Below are 19,304 nucleotides of genomic sequence, written 5' to 3'. Positions count from 1 at the left end.
GGCCATTGTGTGTCTGCCCCTATATACATGTAACATACATGAAATATTTTCCTAAATCATTGTGTGACATTTTTTGGCTGGCTGTAGACCACGTGTTCTATTTTCCTTGTCTTCTTTATATAGTGTTTGGGATGGTTTGTTGTTTTGGGGAGTTTATTGCACATACTTGTTGCATTTTTGGTGCCATAGTCTTTACTTCATGTTTCTTCTACCATGCACAGCTGTCATTTCAAACAGGCTGTAGACACAGTGGACAGATGGACTGCATGCTTCTTCTTCCATTTCTCAGTGACTCTTCCTGCTATGTATAGCTGTCATTTCAACAGCCATGGTTATTTTCATACCAGTGTGTAGAAAATGTAGATGAAAGAAAACGTTCTAGTTTTTCATTCCTTTTGCCTGCTGTTATACCCATGCACATCACTTCTTTTCACTTTTGTACTCATTCACACACACCTTGTTGAACTGAATACTTCCATCATTTAAACTCATTGGGCTGCATCTGCACCTTCATCCAGTAGACATAGCCAATTTTCTGAGGCATAGGCTTCCTTAGCCACTGTTTATCACAATGTCTTCTCACAAGAAATTTTCAGCTGGGTCATATTGATATTAAAATTACCATCTAAAATTTAGATTACACTGCTTTGGCTACCTGTATCTAGTAAAACGATAATCTTTCTTCCAAAAATATTTATTTCAAGCTGAAAAAAAAAAATACTGAAACTATAAGAAAACAACGAATCTCGAAAATCAGTCTTCTCCTTAAAACTTTGTTTTTGCTGAGGAGGCAAGCCCCCTGCACCCCCAATGTGGAGGGTTTGCCCCTTACACGCCCAGACTTATGTATACCAACTATCAGATCACCATACTTTGGAGAAGTATTCCATGGAATGGCATCTCAGAGTTAATATGTATATGTCCAGTCTTTCAGCCATTCAGTCTCCGTCTGTCAGGACTTGCTCTTAGAGGGTCCCAGAATTACCCTTTATATCACATTCAGCAACACCTATGTTAGTCTCATGAATTTTTGTACTAACTAGTGCAATAATAGTCAATAATTATTCATATTGTTTATAATTTCTAACTATAGCGTTGCATGACATTCCTATAAATTATTTATTGAGTTCCCTTGGAATTTAATTTTTCAAAACAATACATCTGGAATGACATCATTTTCTGTACCCACAAGGTTATGTTGGCTTTAAGATGGTTATGATTCCTGGTCCCACATCTCACATCTGTAGAAACTGCAAAGAGATATTTCCTTGTGGACAATTATTATCAAATATATTGTTGTATTATTGGTATTACATTAGGTCTGTGGTATGATTCTTAGATCCTAAATAAAAATACAAATTTTGAAAATAATTCATATCATCTATTTATTTTATCTTCCCTGGTAACTAAATATACAATTCCCAATGAGTATCAGTCCCTTCAATACAAGGTGAGATCTCCTTCTGGATTCTATACAGCCTGAAAACATCCATTAATAACTCTTCTTTGCATGTTTATGGATTTATGAGATCAAAGAAGAAATAGTCTATGAAATGGGTTTTATTAATGCATTTATATGGCTAGTTAACTTCTAGTTTGTTATACATATACATACATATATTTTTCATACAACAAATAACTTAAACAAGCAGTCTGTAGTTATTGCAGCAATGTTTAATGGTGTAAACAGTTATACTGGACATATATGATACCTGTATTGCCATGGTTTTTGTTCTATACATTTAGACAGGAGCAAACAAAGAAGAAGAAAACTGCCTGTGACAGTTACATCACAATAAGCAGTGTGTCAGCCATGACTACAAACACAGTGCAGACATTCCTTTATGAATGCTGATACAGCACTCCCACATCACTGGTACCTGCAGACAGTTACATCACAATACACAGTGCCTCAGCCATGACTGCAAACACAGTGCAGACATGCTGATACAGCACTCCCACATCACTGGTACCTGCAGACAGTTACATCACAATACACAGTGCCTCAGCCATGACTACAAACACAGTGCAGACATTAATTTACAAATGCTGATACAGCACTCCCACATCACTGGTACCTGCTGACAGTTACATCACAATAAGCAGTGCTTCAGCCATGACTACAAACACAGTACAGACATTCATTCATGAATGCTGATATGACACTCCCACATCACTGGTACCTGCTGACAGTTACATCACAATAAGCAGTGCCTCAGCCATGACTGCAAACACAGTGCAGACATTCATTCATGAATGCTGATACGACACTCCCACATCACTGGTACCTGCTGACAGTTACATCACAATAAGCAATGCCTCAGCCATGACTGCAAACACAGTGCAGACATTCATTTATGAATGCTGATACGACACTCCCACATCACTGGTACCTGCTGACAGTGCTTCATGACAAATAACACCAGGGCCTGCTGCCCTGTTTGGGACACTCTATTAATGGTTCTGCTCATAACTAATGACATTAAATAGCTGTAGTGCACATGTATAGCATCAATGCAGGATCATATGATTATAGGAAGTTACTAGGCTATTGGACCTGAGGCCCTTATAAGCCTAGCCAAGAGTTTAGCCCATGCATAGACAAATTCTTTCCTCTGATAGCGACACAGGACAGAAGTGCACAGTGACTTTAGCTACTCCTGTAAATATAAAATAGCTTTATTACACATGCATGGTATGTCCCATGTCTCATTCATTGATAGGATCACTACAGACAGAGATGGTACAGGAGGCCACAGTACAGAGGTACACAGTCACTGTAGCTGCTTCTGTTAATGTAAAACACCTGAATTATACATACATCACCCATGTCTGTTATCTGACAGTATCACTACAGTCAGTGAGGGTACAGGAGTACACTGTAACTGTAGCCAGTACTGTAAATATAAAACAGTTTGTTACACATACATGGTACCTCCCATGTCCCACATATTGATAGGATCACTAAAGACAGAGATGGTACCTCTACTGCCCTCATTTCCTTCACTCAACAAATATCCCACACCGGAGACCAAAGCAAGCTCATTTCTTATCTATTTCTAAATCTTTCCAAAACATTCAACACTGTCTCTCACCACTTCATCCTGTCCAAACTCTCCAATCTTACCCTCTCTCCTTCTACTATCTCCTGATTCTCCAACTACCTTTCCAACAGACTACAGTCTGTCAAATGGCTCTCTGCACATTCTCCCTTCCTCCCCATCACTATGGGAGTTCCTCAAGGGTCAGTCCTTGGTCCAGGACAATTTAACATCTTCACTAATGACCTCCACACTTCCTGTCCTCACTCTTCTCTCGTTCAGTATGCTGAAGACTCCACTACTATCTCCATCTATAATAGTGTCTCTCTGACCTACACACCCTTACTCAAAATTAATTTAACTCTATAGAAAACTGGTTCTCCAAGAATCAACTTATACTAAACCCCATAAAGAACAAACTGCTTCTATTCTTACCAAAATCTTGCACCCTCTCTAAACCCACCTTCACTATAACTTCTCTCAACAACACTATTATCAATGTAGAACCACACACCATTATAGATGGCCAACTTAAATTTGATCTACATGTCCACAGTTGCATTAATAAAATCACCAAAATCTTAGACTACTTTATAGAAATAAACAAATTCCTCACAAAGAAGTCCCGAATCACACTTTCCCATGCCTACCTTCTCCCAAGCCTCCACTATAGCTTAACTAATATCCAGTCCTGTCTACTCACGAAGCAGATAATCACCTACAACAAAATCATCAGGTTTGCAGCTAATCTACCTTCTAACTGTCATCACTGTCAATTCCTCAATATTTTAAACTGGATAGAGTTTTCTAAACAGCTTCTCTTTTCACAATGACTTGTCATTCACTCCATTCTCCTTCTGCCCTGAAATTTCTTCGATCATCTGCCAATATACTCCAGACAGATACCTTAGGAGTGCTGACCAAAACCTCTTAGATATATATATAAGGCCAAAAAATGTATTGGCCAAAACTTATACAGCTACTTGCACCTGGACATGTCACTGTAAAAACCCTCCATGAACTTCTTCCATATAACTACACCTTAGTCTCACTCTCAACCTCTGTCCTCACAACCTTTCCTACCAAATCCTCTTTAATCTCCAGTAATGACACATCCTCTTATTAACTACATATGGAATTGTATCTTAGAACTTGACTAACTTTTTCTCAGTAACAGCTCTGTTTATGTAGTCAAATTTTCTGTTACATACTGTTTTTCACTCTACGTGTTTCACTCAATATGTTGCTAATTATTTTTATGTAAGATCATCTTCTTTTTCTTTTGACTGCTCCCGTTAGGGGTCGCCACAGCGGATCACCTGTTTCCATTTCTTCCTGTCCTCTGCATCTTACTCTGTCACACGAACCACCTGTATATCCTCTCTCACCACATCCATAAACCTTATCTTAGGCCTTCCTCTTTTCCTGTTACCTAGTAGCTTCATCCTTAGCATCCTTTTCCCAATATACCCAGCATCCCTCCTCAGCATGTCCAAACCAATGCAATCTCACCTCTTTGGCTTTGTCTCCAAACCATCCAACCTGAGCTGACCCTATAATATACTGATCCTGTCCATCCTCATCACAGCCAGTGCAAATCTTAATATCTTTAACTTTGCCATGTCCAACTCTGACTCCTGCCTTTTTATCAATGCCACTGTCTCCAACTCATATAACATAGCTAGTCTCACTACCCTCTTGTAGACCTTCCCTTTCACTCTTACTGGTACCCGTCTGTCACATATCACTACTGACACTCTTCTCCACCCACTCCACCCTGCTTGTACTCTCTTCTTCACCTCTCTTCCACACTCACCATTAGTCTGAACTGTTGACCCCAAGTATTTAAACTTGTCCACCTTCGCCAAGTTTTTCCCTGCATCCTCTCTGTTCCTCTGTCCTCCCTCTCATTCACACACACATATTCAGTCTTAGTCCTGCTGACCTTCATTCCTCTCCTCTCTAGAGCATATCTACACCTTTCCAGGGTCCTCCTCAACCTGGTACCTACTCTCACTGAAGATCACAATGTCATCTGCAAACATCATAGTCCACTGGGCTTCCTCTCTGATCTCGTCTGTCAACCTGTCCATCACCATTGCAAATAAGAAAGGGATCAAAGCTGATCCTCAATGTAATCCCACCTCCACCTTAAATGCATCTGTCACTCCCACTGCAGACCTCACCACTGTTACACTACCCTCGTACATATCCTGTACCACTCTTACATACTTCCCTGCCACTCCCAACTTCCTCATACAATATCACAACTTTTGTTGGCATATAAATCAGCGCTCATTTTGCTTGTTTTAGGCACCCTGTCATAATGCTTTTTCCAAGTCCACAAAGACACAAAGCAACTCCATCTGGCCTTCTCTGTACTTCTCCATCAACACTCTCAGAGCAAACATCACATCTGTAGTGCTCTTTCCTGGCATGAAACCATACTGCTGATCACTAATCATCACCTCCCTTCTTAACCTAGCTTCCACTACTCTTTCCCATAACTTCAAGCTGTGACTGATCAATTTTATCCTTCTGTAGTTACTACAGCTCTGCACATCACCCTTATTCTTAAAAATCGGTACTAAAACACTTTCTCCACCCCTCCAGTATCCTTTCACTTCCCATGATTTCATTACACAATCTGGTTAAAAACTCCACTGCCATTTCTCCTAAGCACTTCCATGCTTCCACTGCTATGTCATCTGTCGTGTACTGTACTTTAATATGTTATGTCTTTAAATATGTTGTTTACTAGACTTAATCTACTGTCTTTTAACTTTATGATGATATGGAGCTTTTCTCCCCAGGCCTCCACTGAAAAAGGGCTCTTGCTCAGTCTGACATTCCTGGTCTGTCAAATAAATAAAATAAATAAAAATAAATATAATGGGACTATCCATCATACCCCCACAACTTTATATATACCAACTCTGAAGTTACACAATAGTTGAATGTAAGAGAAAGACTATCATACTTACTCTGTTATACAATCCCAAACACATACAGCCTCACTGCCTGATGCAACAGTCCTAAGGTATATCCCCAGACCAATAGGAACACCCCCTAATACCACACATCTACTACTTTGATATAATCTGCAGTATTGTAGGAAAGTAACATACCCTCTATCCCAGATGACTAAACTAAGTTGGCCAAAGTAGTTTAATTTTATCATAACTTGAAGTACCGATTTTCACACTTAATACCGTGACCCTGTTGACAACCATTGCTTGACTTTAGACCTGCTGCTATTAACTATCACATCCCCTGAAGTAGCCACTTCCAGAAGCAGTGCAGTACCTTTGGGCAGTTGTTGCCCAGATTCAGGATTGCTGCTACTATCTACCTCTTCTGCTAAAGTAGGCACACCAGCCTCTGTTAGAGGTAGCTGAGTCTCACACCTGATGCCTCCCTATGTGCTTGTCTGCACGCCTACCTGCATAAAACTACACGTGCATAAGGCCCATGTCTTTAAAATCAAGGTACTATATCTTCAAAGTAATTTCCTATTAAAATTCCCTGTGACTCTCTTTCCAGTCGAACTGAATTCTAGCTAGTGGATGTAATACCCAGAGAAGGAATGTTCCTTTGTAACAACTGCAAGCTTAGTAATAGTTAAATCTGATTAGCAATGCTTTTCCCTTTACCAAGATGCAGCACACGTCCTTGTAATAATGTAGAGCAGCTGCAATTTCAAGACACCCCAGCAACACTGTGTGGCTGCCTTTGGTACCTCTGTCATATGGTTTCTGCTCCTCACCCTGTTTATGTGGGCATGTTGACTCTACATGCTCAATGGGGGTCCACTGGAAATGTATAATCCCACATACGTGGAATATTTCATAACTACTGACTTACCCCTTTGCCTGTAGATCCTCCTGTGATACAGTAGCCTGCACCCCATGGGTTCCATTAAACCCATGTGCTCTATGACTTACCTTCTTCTTCTGCAGTTGTGCCCTGCCTGCTAGACAGATGTTACCCTTTTTACCCATCTCATCAGATGAGGTACATTCCCATGTGGTCATCCAAATTCTCATATCCTGAGTCAAGCTGCTGAGTCTTGTTCCTTTATTATAAGTTCTCCCATATTTCAAAAGTAACACCTAGATATGCAGTCATCTTCCTATTAAAATAGTGCTTATTTCTGCAATGAAAATGGGTAACACTGTGTACTGTTTTTTTCCACATGTTCTGTAAATGTTCTTCTATAAACATCAGGCATGTGCTTAAATCATTCAAAAAAAAAAACATCATTAACTTTACAACAGTCAAAACAGAGTAAGACATTTTTGATAAAGCATGCATTGCCTTACCTGTGAGCAGAAAAATTAAAAATTTCACCCCTTGCCCTGGCCAGGTTGGTTCTTGTTAGACACACACACACACACACACACACACACACACACACACACACACACACACACACACACACACACACACGCACACACAGACATTTACATCCTTAATACAGTTATCAAAGTTACCCTTCTCTTTATACTGAGGAAAGAGTTTAGTACTGACCTTCACTTCCAGGGCTACGTAGGTGCACATGACCACAAAGGAGCTTCTCCTTTTCATGCTGAAGCTGCTTTTTTCTATTCTTTCTTACTCCTAATCCCTTATTTGTGCCATGAATAGTTCATGCTGACACTTCCTTTCTTGTAACTTTATCCTGTCTCCACACTTGTTTGACCTCCAGACAGTCTGTTCTCAGTTTAAGTATCTTTAGCTCCAGTTGCAATTTGAGATTATCTGTGGACATACCAGGTGTCCCTTTTTTTTGCATACTGCACATCTTGGGCACTAATCTGGCTATCTTTAGGTTCAGTGCTCTGACCTTTGACTGAACACAAGGTTGTCGTTAAGTCATCCTTGTTCTGAGACGTATGTGGGAGTCATTTTGATCTGTAGCCTATGAACAGTTATTCTATTGTTTTGTTGGTATATAAATCAGCGCTCATTTTGCTTGTTTCCTAACAGCTATGAATAGAAAATAAAGTGACTATGTAATATATACTCTTGAGCATTTACCTTATGGTTCAAGAGTTACACACACCTTTTGGTGATAAAACTGTTGTACACGCTATATAAGTCCATTTTATAAAATCCCACTGGAAACACCGATTAATATGTCATGGTACAGACTTTTAATCCTCACTGCTGGGACTAATGTGTGATGCTATAAGCTGTAATCCTACACAATGTCACCAGTTAATGTGTTATGACCAGGATCTATGGTCTCATGATCTACATCTCTGACATATCTGATAATATAAGAAGGGCGAGTCTCCTTAAGAGCATACAGCAACTGAGGACTGCTACTTTGGATTATGGGTAACACCTACCATTTCCAGTAAGCTTTAAACTCAACAGATACAGAGCTGAATTAAATTCACTGGTTTATCAGGACTTCCCTCAGCTTGGTCTCAGGCTTGTGGCTTTTAATGCCATGTGTTTCTACCATGGGCTAAAGACACCTTCATGGTGTCTCCCATTTCATATTTTATGTTAACACCGTCAGCAGCTAGACAAGCCATCAAACTACAAACACAATTGCTGTTCACACATAAAATAATCTACACATAATACAGTTGTTTGGTGGCTTTGGGTTCAGTAGTCACACCTTAAAAGGCAGATGCCGACATGTAATAAGTCACCAAGTCTACACACATACCACTATACTAATAAACCACGAGCCTCAAGCTTTTAAAAACGAATAACACAAGTCTTAACCTGAAATAAATACAATTACTGCATTATGTAAAATTACATATATAACAATAAATGGTTGCATAAAGAAATGTATGAAAAAAATCAAACATTGCATTTAGAAAAATAATGATTACAGTTATTTTGATTGTGAACTAGCCCTAGCAGAAGGTTTAAGATAGTAATTCTACCTCTGACTGTTAAAAATATTTACCAGATAAAGAAATCTCAGACGAAATGCATTACAAGCGTGAGCTTTCAGTTCAATAGAAGTGCTCTATGTACACTTTAAAATGCAAAGTCTAAATTCTGCTTATGACAGTTGCCACCTTCTGAGCTTAAAATGGTCACAGTTCTGTTTCCAGTTTGGTTTATGTTTTGAATGCAAAGTTCCTGTTTCTAATGTCACTTAACTGGGGGGGGGGGGGGCAGTTAATTTAAGGTGCTTCTTGAAGAAAATAATCTGATAATGTATGTGTGGCTCAATTAAAATTTCCAAGGCTTTCTGCATCTCTGCTAAAAAAGACAACTGCATATTCTTACACATTTTTTATATTCTATACTGCAACACGATTTACTGAAAATTACAACTGCATTTTGTAAAGCATTTAATTCTGTTTTTTTCCTCTTCTTGAAAATAAACATACTTGATTTAACATGGTACATCTTTCCTGCATGCACACTTGTCCTTATTTTCTAAAAAAAAAAACAGTAAGTTTCATGCAGTCAGTCACACACTGTTCACAGACTTGTCTTGCTATGGAGTTCTTTCAGTTTGTTGTACACAGCCACTATACTGGCTAAATTTGTCGTGTTCCCACTTTGTCTACATTCATTTACATAGTTAACTGAAGTAGTTGTGTACTTGTCTGTCTCTAAATTTGCATGCCGTCTGATAATGTCTTAGAAGGTGAGCAATGCTGATTCAAACTACCATTACTAGCTCATTTCTGAGTGACGTGTTTCTGTCAGGAATCCATCCATCAGGACTATCTCCAATACCCACACTGTCAGAAAAGCTTGAAAAGCATCTCTTCTGCACTCATGGATCTGCTCCTGCCACAACCCTGCCTAACCCTACTGAACTCCATTACTTTTTTATTACTCAGTATCCTGTTACTACAGGCCTTGCTCATTTACTGACTGCAGTACTGTGTTGTAACTACAGTACTGGTGCAGTACTGTATATTTTTTGAGGTTTTTATTACACTTTTACTTGATTACTTGTGGATTGAACTATATTTGTAGTGTATGTAAAATTTAAGTCCATTGTATTGTTACTTTCATATTCAATGTCTTTCATGTATCTTAAGCTATTAATAATCTATGCTATTTGTATTCTATGCTATGTCTGGTTTTATAACTGCTCATCTTGGAGCTTTTCTCCCTGGGCCTCCGCTGAAAATGGGCTCATGCTCAGTCGAACATACCCAGTTAATAAATGTCAAAATAAATAAATAAACTATTTTGAATGTTAGAGTAACATTTATGATGTATTTTCTCATTACAATCCATTTAGGTGTACTGTTCATTAATAAAATACTTTATTCTCATAATTATATTTGCAGATGAAAAAGAAGCAGCCCAAGCAGATGAAAATATTTGTTGTGACAAAGAAACAAACACACCTGCATGGAATATTCGTTTGCGAGATAATGACAAGGCGAAAGAGAAATCTGAATCTCTGAGTGATATCAGCTTGGACAGGCACACATGGAACAGTCATGCTGATGAAGTATTAACACAATTGGATTTAATTCATTACTGTAAAATTAAGCTTTCACTGAGGAATGTTCTAGAAATTAGTGCTGAATCTTTGGAAGGGCGTGCACCAGAATCTCTAAAACATCTTCCGTGGTATTTTCTTAGGAAGATAATGAGATCTGATTCCAGTGCAGTCAATATAAAATGTAGCTTTAATAATGCCATTGAAAATCATGTGTGGGAGTTGGAATCTGAAAATATTTTTACAACTTCTGATTTTTCAACATTTTCCTGGATCCACCCATTAGATGTAATTGTGTCAGTGTTTCTCTGTTCAGATGCTCTGTTACAACAGGAACTTATGGTAAAAATAGCTTCATGTCAGCTTGCATTACCGCTGTTACTACCTACATGGAACAACAGTTGCACATTCCTTCTGTGGGCACTGCACTCAGTTATAAAGAAGTGGAACCCAATAGGTGGTACTGGGTTCAAGGAAGAATGTGTGGTTTCACTGAAATTTCCAACTTTCTCATTTCTAAGGATAGGCAACATCAGTTTGTCAAAGTCTAAAACACTGAATGACTTACTTAGCAGCAAACAGCAATATCAGAACATCTTTATCCATCACCAGATGGACTCTGCAGATTTACCCAGGAAAATTTCTGAAGGCCTTGCAGAGATCACATGGTACTTACCCTGCGACTCTGAAAGCATTGATGTTTTCACACAACCATTTCAGATAATTAACCTCCGTGGTGATGGCCAGACAGCACCAGAACAAGTTAAATTTTTAACACAAGTCTCATCAGCTGTCTTTGTGTTCCTTGCTGATATTACAGAGTCAAAACTTCGGTACTTGCAAGACTTTGCACAAGGCAATGCACAGCTCTATCTTGTATTAACCTCAGATGTTACATCAGAGTCTTCAAGAAATTTACTAATGACTTTTGCAAAAAAGTTTTGTTTGCTCAAAAAACATGTAATTATCAAACACAAGGAAAATGATTGTAGTTTTACAGAAAAACTTCAGTTCACACTACAGTCGGCTGTGGATCAGTGTGACCAAGGAAATATTTTATGTTTAGAGGACATGATTTCTGTGGCACGGCATTGTAACATTCACATAGATGAAGATGATGATAAAATTAAATCTACAAAGAAATTGTCTGAAAACATTATTGATTTTATTAAATATGAAGATATATCACAGTTCAAATGCAGCAATTTCAGCTTTCAAGGTGAAACCTGCAAGAAATTGTCAAATATTGAAAAGGAGCAAAGCCGTTTAAAAAACTGCTCAGGAAATGTGGAATGTTATAACACAAACTTAGAAAGAACAAAGAGCCAGTTAAGACAAGCTTTGTTACAAAAAGATCTTCCTGAAATTATGAAAAGCTTCATTCACAATCTGACTCATTTATCTGGGACGGAAAGACAACTTTTTCTTCAGTGGATGAAGCAAAAGTTAGATTCTCAGTCTCGAACTAAAATGTCTGATTTAAGATCTCAGTACAAGAGTACATATAAAGCATTAATCAAAACAAAAACAGAGGCAGAAATAAAACAAAAACAAACTGAGCTTAAAAAGATAAATGATGAACTCAGTACTGCTTCACTAGGGCTAGAACATTTCATGCGTGAAGTGGGACAGATTTATGAAACTCTGATAACTGAAAAAGTTGAATTGTTTAAAGGAATTCCATCTAATGACATTTTAGCTCGTAAAGCTGCAGAATTATTGTTAGATGGTTTACCACTGGAACTTCTTAATGGAGATGCTGGTACCATACCAACACGCTGGGTTAAAGCTGTTCTAAACCAAGTTTCTGCACTTGTAGGAGAAGATAAACATGTGTTTGTACTGACAGTGTTAGGTGTACAAAGCACTGGGAAGTCAACTTTGCTGAACACAATGTTTGGGATGCAGTTTGCTGTGAGCAGTGGGAGATGTACAAAAGGCGCATTTATGCAGTTGATTAATATCACAGACAGCTTACAATCACAGCTGGGCTATGATTTCCTCATGATTATTGATACTGAAGGATTAAAAGCCCCTGAGTTACAGAGTTTAACGGACACCTATGAACATGACAATGAACTGGCAACACTAGTGATTGGATTAAGTGATATGACTTTGCTAAATATGTCCATGGAACATTCTTCAGAAATGAAGGACACATTACAAATTGTTCTACATGCCTTTATCAGAATGAAAGAGGTTGGAAAGAAGCCAATTTGTGTCTTTGTTCATCAAAATGTTGGTGACATCTCTGCTTATGATCAAAACCTGATGGCTCACAAACTTCTAATGGACCAGTTAGATGAAGTTACAAGAGCTGCAGCAAAAATGGAAAAATGTGAGGGAAAATTTAATAAATTTACTGATATTATGGCCTTTGACACTGATACATCCAAGGGGTATATTGCAGGCCTTTGGCATGGTTGCGGCCCTATGGCATCTGTTAGTAAAGGATACAGTACAAGTGTATTTAATCTGAAAAAGGCCTTATTTAAAACCATTCAGACCTGCAATAAATACAAGCCAACATTTAATGACTTCTCCAAACTGATCCATGATACCTGGAATGCAGTAAAAATGGAAAATTTTATATTTAGTTTTAAAAACAGCTTAGCAGCTGAGGCCTACCATCACCTTACAATGGAATATGCTGACTGGGATTGGGAGATGAGAAGAGCTGTGCAGGAGTGGACAATGCAGGCTGAAAATAGAACTGAAGCTTCTGAAACTGACATATATAGGTCATTAAAAGCAGAACTCGATGAACTGGGTACAGAAAGAAAAACTGCTGCACTCGAGCATCTGGAAAAGTATTTTAATGATAACACAGAAAAGGCAAAACTTCTTGTAGAATACAGACAGAGATTTATTAATAGCACTGAAAATCTTGCAAAAGATTTTATCATTTCTGCCTCACAGAGGTGCAAAGATGCAGAAGTGAGGAAAAAAAGCCATAAGGAAATCGAAACTCTAAAAGCAAGTTACAAAATAAAACTTGAAAAGTGCATTTTTAAAAAATTGGAAGAATGCAAACAACATAGCTCTAAACTAAATGATGAGCAATTATTAAATTTTTTTAACAAAATGTGGGATAATGAAATTAGTTCTATTTCATTTCCTCAGTCCAAAGATATTAATATCGAGGCAGATATGGAGAGCTGTCTGAGAGATTATGTACCAGCAATGTCAGCAGGTGTAAACAAAAAAATGAAAGAAGTAAAAGGTAAATTGTACCATTTCTCAGGTGTGAAGGATATTGTAATAAATGTAATCAACTTTATAATTGCTCCTGTTAAGAACAACACAGATAAAATAATGGCCCAACAAAAAGCTGTCTCAGTAGAGGAACAGTGTGGCATGTTTGTAGATAGCATTGTGTCACAAGATAGAGACTATGATCCTAGTGACTGGTATTCACTTTTGCATTGCATACATAAAAATATTACAGAACAGGAAACAGACAGGTTTTCTTATTCATCTGAATTTATTTTGGAATTTAGGTTACTTGTATGTACTTCTGCTCTCCCCAAATTTAAGGACATGCATGAAAAGTTTGCTGAAAAAAATGACCCTCTAAAACTACTTGCTAGAGAGAGAGAGAAGTATTTTTGCCTGTTTAAGGAACTGTACAAAACTAATGATATAAGCCAAACAATGGCAGGAACTTATGCTGAAAACTTTCTGAAACCAGCAATTATCAAAGCAATTGAGAAAAGGCTGGGATCTGACATTGTTAATGACATGAAAAGCAGCTATCCTGGGGGAGAGTTTAAAACTAGAATGATTTTTCATGTAGCAATTATGTATGACTTGCACATTAAAAATAATTTTGAAAATTACTATGATTTTATTTGTAATAGTACATTTTATGAAGAGAAGTGGCTACGTGACAGAACAGTACAGCATTGTAAGAAGATAAGTAATGGACAAAATAATGGACACACCAGACTTTTTGAACTGGCCAATGATATCCTAAAAATGTTAGTTAATATGCTGAGAAAAGAGATAAATGATATCAAAGTCAAGGATGAAGACATTAATAATGTCCCAGTCAAGTTTCACTGTGAAACGGTAGTGGCATTTTTCAAGAAAATAAAGGAAAGAGTTCAAAGCCATCTAGTTATACCTTCAGACATGAACACATTTGCATCTCTGACTGATCCGAAGTGTTTTTTAAAATATTTGGAGACTGACATTGACAAGATTCAAAAGGACATTGAAGCAGAAATTGATCAGTGGGAAGTTGATACAAAAATAAAATCACTGCTCTCCTCACCCACTGAAGTGCTTTATGACACATTAGCTGGATGTAGGAAGTATTGCTTCTGGTGTGGGGCCCCCTGTGAATGCACCGAACCTGGTCATGTGACACACAGTACTAACTATCACAGACCACAGGGAGTAAATCGTTATAGGTGGGAAAAATCAACAAAGTTAGTAAATGAAATCTGTACAACACTTGTTGCAAGCAACTGTCGGTTTCGGAACAAGGACACTAATCGGCAATGGGTTCCTTATAAGGATTATAAATCTGTTAATGATTACTACAAATCTTGGGACATCACACCAGACACAAGTCTAATAGGATCTTCTTACTGGAAGGCTGCATTCTACAAGTATAATGAACAATTTGCAAAAGAGTACAAATGCTTACCTGGTGATGTTCCATCTGAATGGAATTTTGACTGGAAAGTAGTTTGCGAAGATATGGAAGAAATTTACAATGTATCATTAGACAGTTTATGCGTGTGCAAGTAGAAACATGTAACTAAGAAACATGGATACGCACAGTAAATGCAACCCATATCCTATATAAAAGGCGGTAACTTGATAGTATATCTGAAAAATAGAAATTGTCTGTTTTACATTTGTTATCCACAAAGAACAGCAAAGGTAGTGTGCTAGAAATTATCTGCACAGCATTTACATGCACTTATATGAGCTATGTATGTGATAAACATTTGTATGCAACATCTATGTAAAATGTAGTGTTTTTAAAGTACTTTAATAAAAATTAGAACAAGTCACATATTGAGGTAACACAAAAGTGAAATCAATTAACCTTTCTGTCTGACCAGAGTATGGTAACTATTTGTTGAGCTGAAAGACATATGTTGTAAAATATTTTATGTTACCTATAAACCTTGTCAAAAACTCTTTTAATTTGCTGCATTTATTACTGCTTGGTAGTAGCCCAATTGCATTGAAGCTGTTATTCTAAGCCTCTTAGTTCTGATTTAAGCACTTGGGATCCAAACTAGTTATCTTACATAAGGAAGGTTTGTGGTCTACACTCTTGGGATGGGAGAGGTAGTTTACACCATTCTGAGCTGAGAATTGCTGGTTGAAGCCTTATTGTGTCTGCTATTCTAAAAGTGTCTCAATTCAGATTTAAGCACTTCAGCTCCAAACCAGTTATTCTACATTAGGAAGGTTTGTGGTCTGTACTTCTGTAGGAAGAGAACGTAGCCTCCACCCTTCTGAGCTGGGAATTGCTGATGCATGTTTATTGTACCTGTTATTCTAACTGTCTTTATTCTAAATTAAGCACTTGGGCTCCAAGCCAGTAATTTTGTATCAGGAAGGTTTAATACTGATGGGTAGTAGCCTAATTGCATTGTAACTGTTATTCTAAGCCTCTAAGTTCTGATTTAAGCACTTGGGATCCAAACTGGTTATCTTACATATGGAAGGTCTGTGGTCTACACTCTTGTGGTAGGATACAATATGCCCTTCTGAGTGGGGAATTACTGGTTGAAGGCTTATTGTGTCTATTATTCTAAAAGTGTCTTAGCACTTTTAATTTGTGTATATGCCAATGTCTCAGTGTAAGTTTCTCTTAAAATACTCTTACTGTCTAAATAGATTTTTTTAACTACTAGAGCATCTTGTTTGCACATAGCTGAGCGTTGGTCATCAGATTCCTTGTGTTATCACCTATTCAGTATTTAAATTTCCCTCACTCCTCTCTAGTAGGTCAGTCACAATGGAAATGTAGTTCTCATCTCTCTCTGTGGGCAATCTGGTTGAGATGGGTATTTTGAGGTATTGTAGCAATTGCCTCAGCTACACTGACACCCCAGTTATTCTTAATAAAACAGATAAAGTATGCAAAATGTGTAAAATACTTTAATGCTGGAGGCAAAACTCTCTTATACAACAAAACTAATCATATAGAGTTTGTCAGTTACACTTGCACCACACCTACTGCACAGGGTAAGGACACTACACATAAAACTACTTATGTTGAGGAACTTACAGGTAACGTTACTAAAACATTAAATAAATACTTTAATGCTGGAGGCAAAACTCTCTTATACAACAAAACTAATCGTATAGAGTTTGTCAGTGACACTTGCACCACACCTACTGCACAGGGTACACGTTGAGGAACTTACAGGTACTAAAACATTAAATACTTGAGCTTTGGCAGGCTAAGCTCTATCTGCAATCAACTGGATGTATAAGCAAATTTAAGTACACTTTTATCCGCATTTTTTCATACAGTACTGCATTTTATTTATTTTTATTTCTCACTGAATTTTAATTGAACTGAAAATTGTGGCTCTGTGTCTCTACAGAGAGCTTGTGTTTCTACATAGGTCTTGTTAGAAGTGTAGCCATTGATAGCAGTGGGGGGTAGTTTCACTCTGATATTCTGTATTTTAGCTTAGGGGCTGTCCTGCCTTATATAAGTGGTACATTTTGTTTTTTTTTTCTGCTAAATACTTGAGCTTTGGCCGGCTAAGATCTATCTGCAATCAACTGGATGTATAAGCGAATTTAAGTACACTTCTATCTGCACTTTTTCATATAGTACTGTATTTTATTTATTTTTGTTTCTCACTGAATATTAATTGAACTGAAAATTGTGTCTCTGTGTCTCTACAGTTAGTTCCCACCCTCTCCTTGTTCTTGTTTTGGTGTTAATTTTAGTGGCTTTGAAATTGCATGTTCCTCATGTAAATTTGCATTTGGATACTCCTTCTGCGTCCATCTTATTTGCTCACTCAACTGAGTTCAGTGCGATCATATTCTGATTTCAGGCACTCCTATTGTATACAAAGAGAGCATTTGGGAAGGAAAAAAAGTTTCTAAGCTTGTTTCCTGCCTTTCCTGTAAGTAGCCTAGTCCACATACAGATTTACTGTATCCAGGACTATTTGTAAGCTTCTGAGCCTCCAAGCCTTTCTGTGTTGGAGGGAAGCCTTCTAGCTTAATTTTGTTTCTTAGAACTAGCTGTTTTTTTAATTTCAGCACTCAAATCTGTTTTTTTGAGCTCAGCACTTGTTCAGAACTCATTGTAAGCACTAAAGAAGCCACAAATTACTACAGCACTCAACTTTCCTCACTTATCTAGAGGAAAGCAGTTTTTAGTACTTAATAAATAGGCACCTATGCAGGCATGTCTAAGGGTCAGCTCCTGGTGTTTTCTCCTGTCTACCTGATGAATCTGGACATCTTGGGGCAATGCAGCAATTGCCTCATGAACACAGACAACCCTCTCCTCCTACCATCCAGCACTACAAGCTGTGAGAGATGCACTTATATAGCCAAACTAGAAGATAAGCTCTCTTCACCTAAGACTGGACTAGACAGTCAAGAGGAGAAAGTAAACACTTGCACCACGCCACACTCATCACATAGTCCCTCAAAACCTACACCACCAAAACACACACATAGAAACACAAAACACACACCTACATTCACGGAGGCTCTCAATAAAAACCTGCCCAAGCAACTGCGACCTCCAAAGCAGAAGGGCAAGCAAACTCTACCGCCCAAAACAGCCCAAATGACACATAGCCCGCAAACTCAGTGTGCCACTCAACTACAGCCCATAAGGCATAACAATGTACCCAACACTCTAGTCATAGCTGACTCTATATTTAGGCACACTGATGTTCCACTCACCAGGCTAAACAAGGAGAAAGTTACTGTCAGCTGCCTGTCAGGTGCCAGGATCTGCCACATAATGCATGCACTCAGGTCATTCCACAACAAGTACAAATATGACTCTGTCATTGTCCATGTTGGTGTGAATGACCTGAGACGTACCTCCCTGGACTACATGAAAAGAGACATGGAGGATATATCCAATCTTGTAGCCCAGGCAGGTATGACCCTAGCCCTGAGTAGCATCCTGCCATCACCCAGAGTGATACCACAGTACAAGGACAAAATGACTGACTTCAACAATTGGCTAAGCTTCTGGTGTCATTCTCAGGGGATCCAGTATTTGTCTACCTGGGATGACATGATCGACAAACCACAATGCTTTGCCAGAGATGGCCTGCACCTGTTTCCCTTGGGATTCTGGATACTGGCTAAGGCTCTTGCCACCCCTATAGTGCCTTTTTAGGCAAGGTTCAAATGACAAATTCACCACCGTAACAGGTGCAAGCAAACAAAATCTGAGGGTAATACTACTCAATGCTAGAAGTCTAAACCTCAAAATGCACTCACTCGAGGCACTCTTTAAAATAGAGAACATCGACATTTGTGCAGTGACAAAGACCTGGTTCAAAGCTCTAGACAGCACCCCTGCATTACCAGGCTATAATTAATACCACACCTTTTGGCCACCTAACCCGGATCGAAGCACTAAATGCGGAAACATGTCCATATTCATTAAGGATATCCACACCTCCAGGCTAGTTGCACAGCATAATGCATCCGAGATTATCCAAGTGCAACTAACTCTGGGCAAGACCGCATTCCAAATTATAGCTTGCTACAGACCCCCCCACCATGCCCCAGAATTCCCACTCCTCATTTCTTGATACACTGGAAAATATTAGGGTGCAACCCAACACCCT

The 19,304-nt window shown here is 38.3% G+C and overlaps 1 protein-coding gene across 1 annotated transcript in view; it reads left to right on the top strand.

Annotated features, from left to right (window-relative positions):
- LOC122792751 (interferon-induced very large GTPase 1-like) overlaps nucleotides 1–15,635 on the top strand; it is a 59,980-nt gene extending 44,345 nt beyond the window's left edge. Inside the window, exon 2 of the mRNA XM_044060328.1 lies at nucleotides 10,328–15,635. Within this exon, the coding sequence (XP_043916263.1) occupies nucleotides 10,328–15,243 (4,916 nt within the window). The 3' untranslated portion in view covers nucleotides 15,244–15,635. The remainder of the gene's footprint in view (nucleotides 1–10,327) is intronic.
- Nucleotides 15,636–19,304: the final 3,669 nt, after the last annotated feature.

This window comes from Protopterus annectens, chromosome 2.part0 (genome assembly GCF_019279795.1).
Source record: "Protopterus annectens isolate FY-2018-M chromosome 2.part0, PAN1.0, whole genome shotgun sequence".
Taxonomy (NCBI): domain Eukaryota; kingdom Metazoa; phylum Chordata; order Ceratodontiformes; family Protopteridae; genus Protopterus; species Protopterus annectens.
Note: the sequence above shows the minus strand (reverse complement) of the source record. Positions and strands in the feature narration are given on the sequence as shown.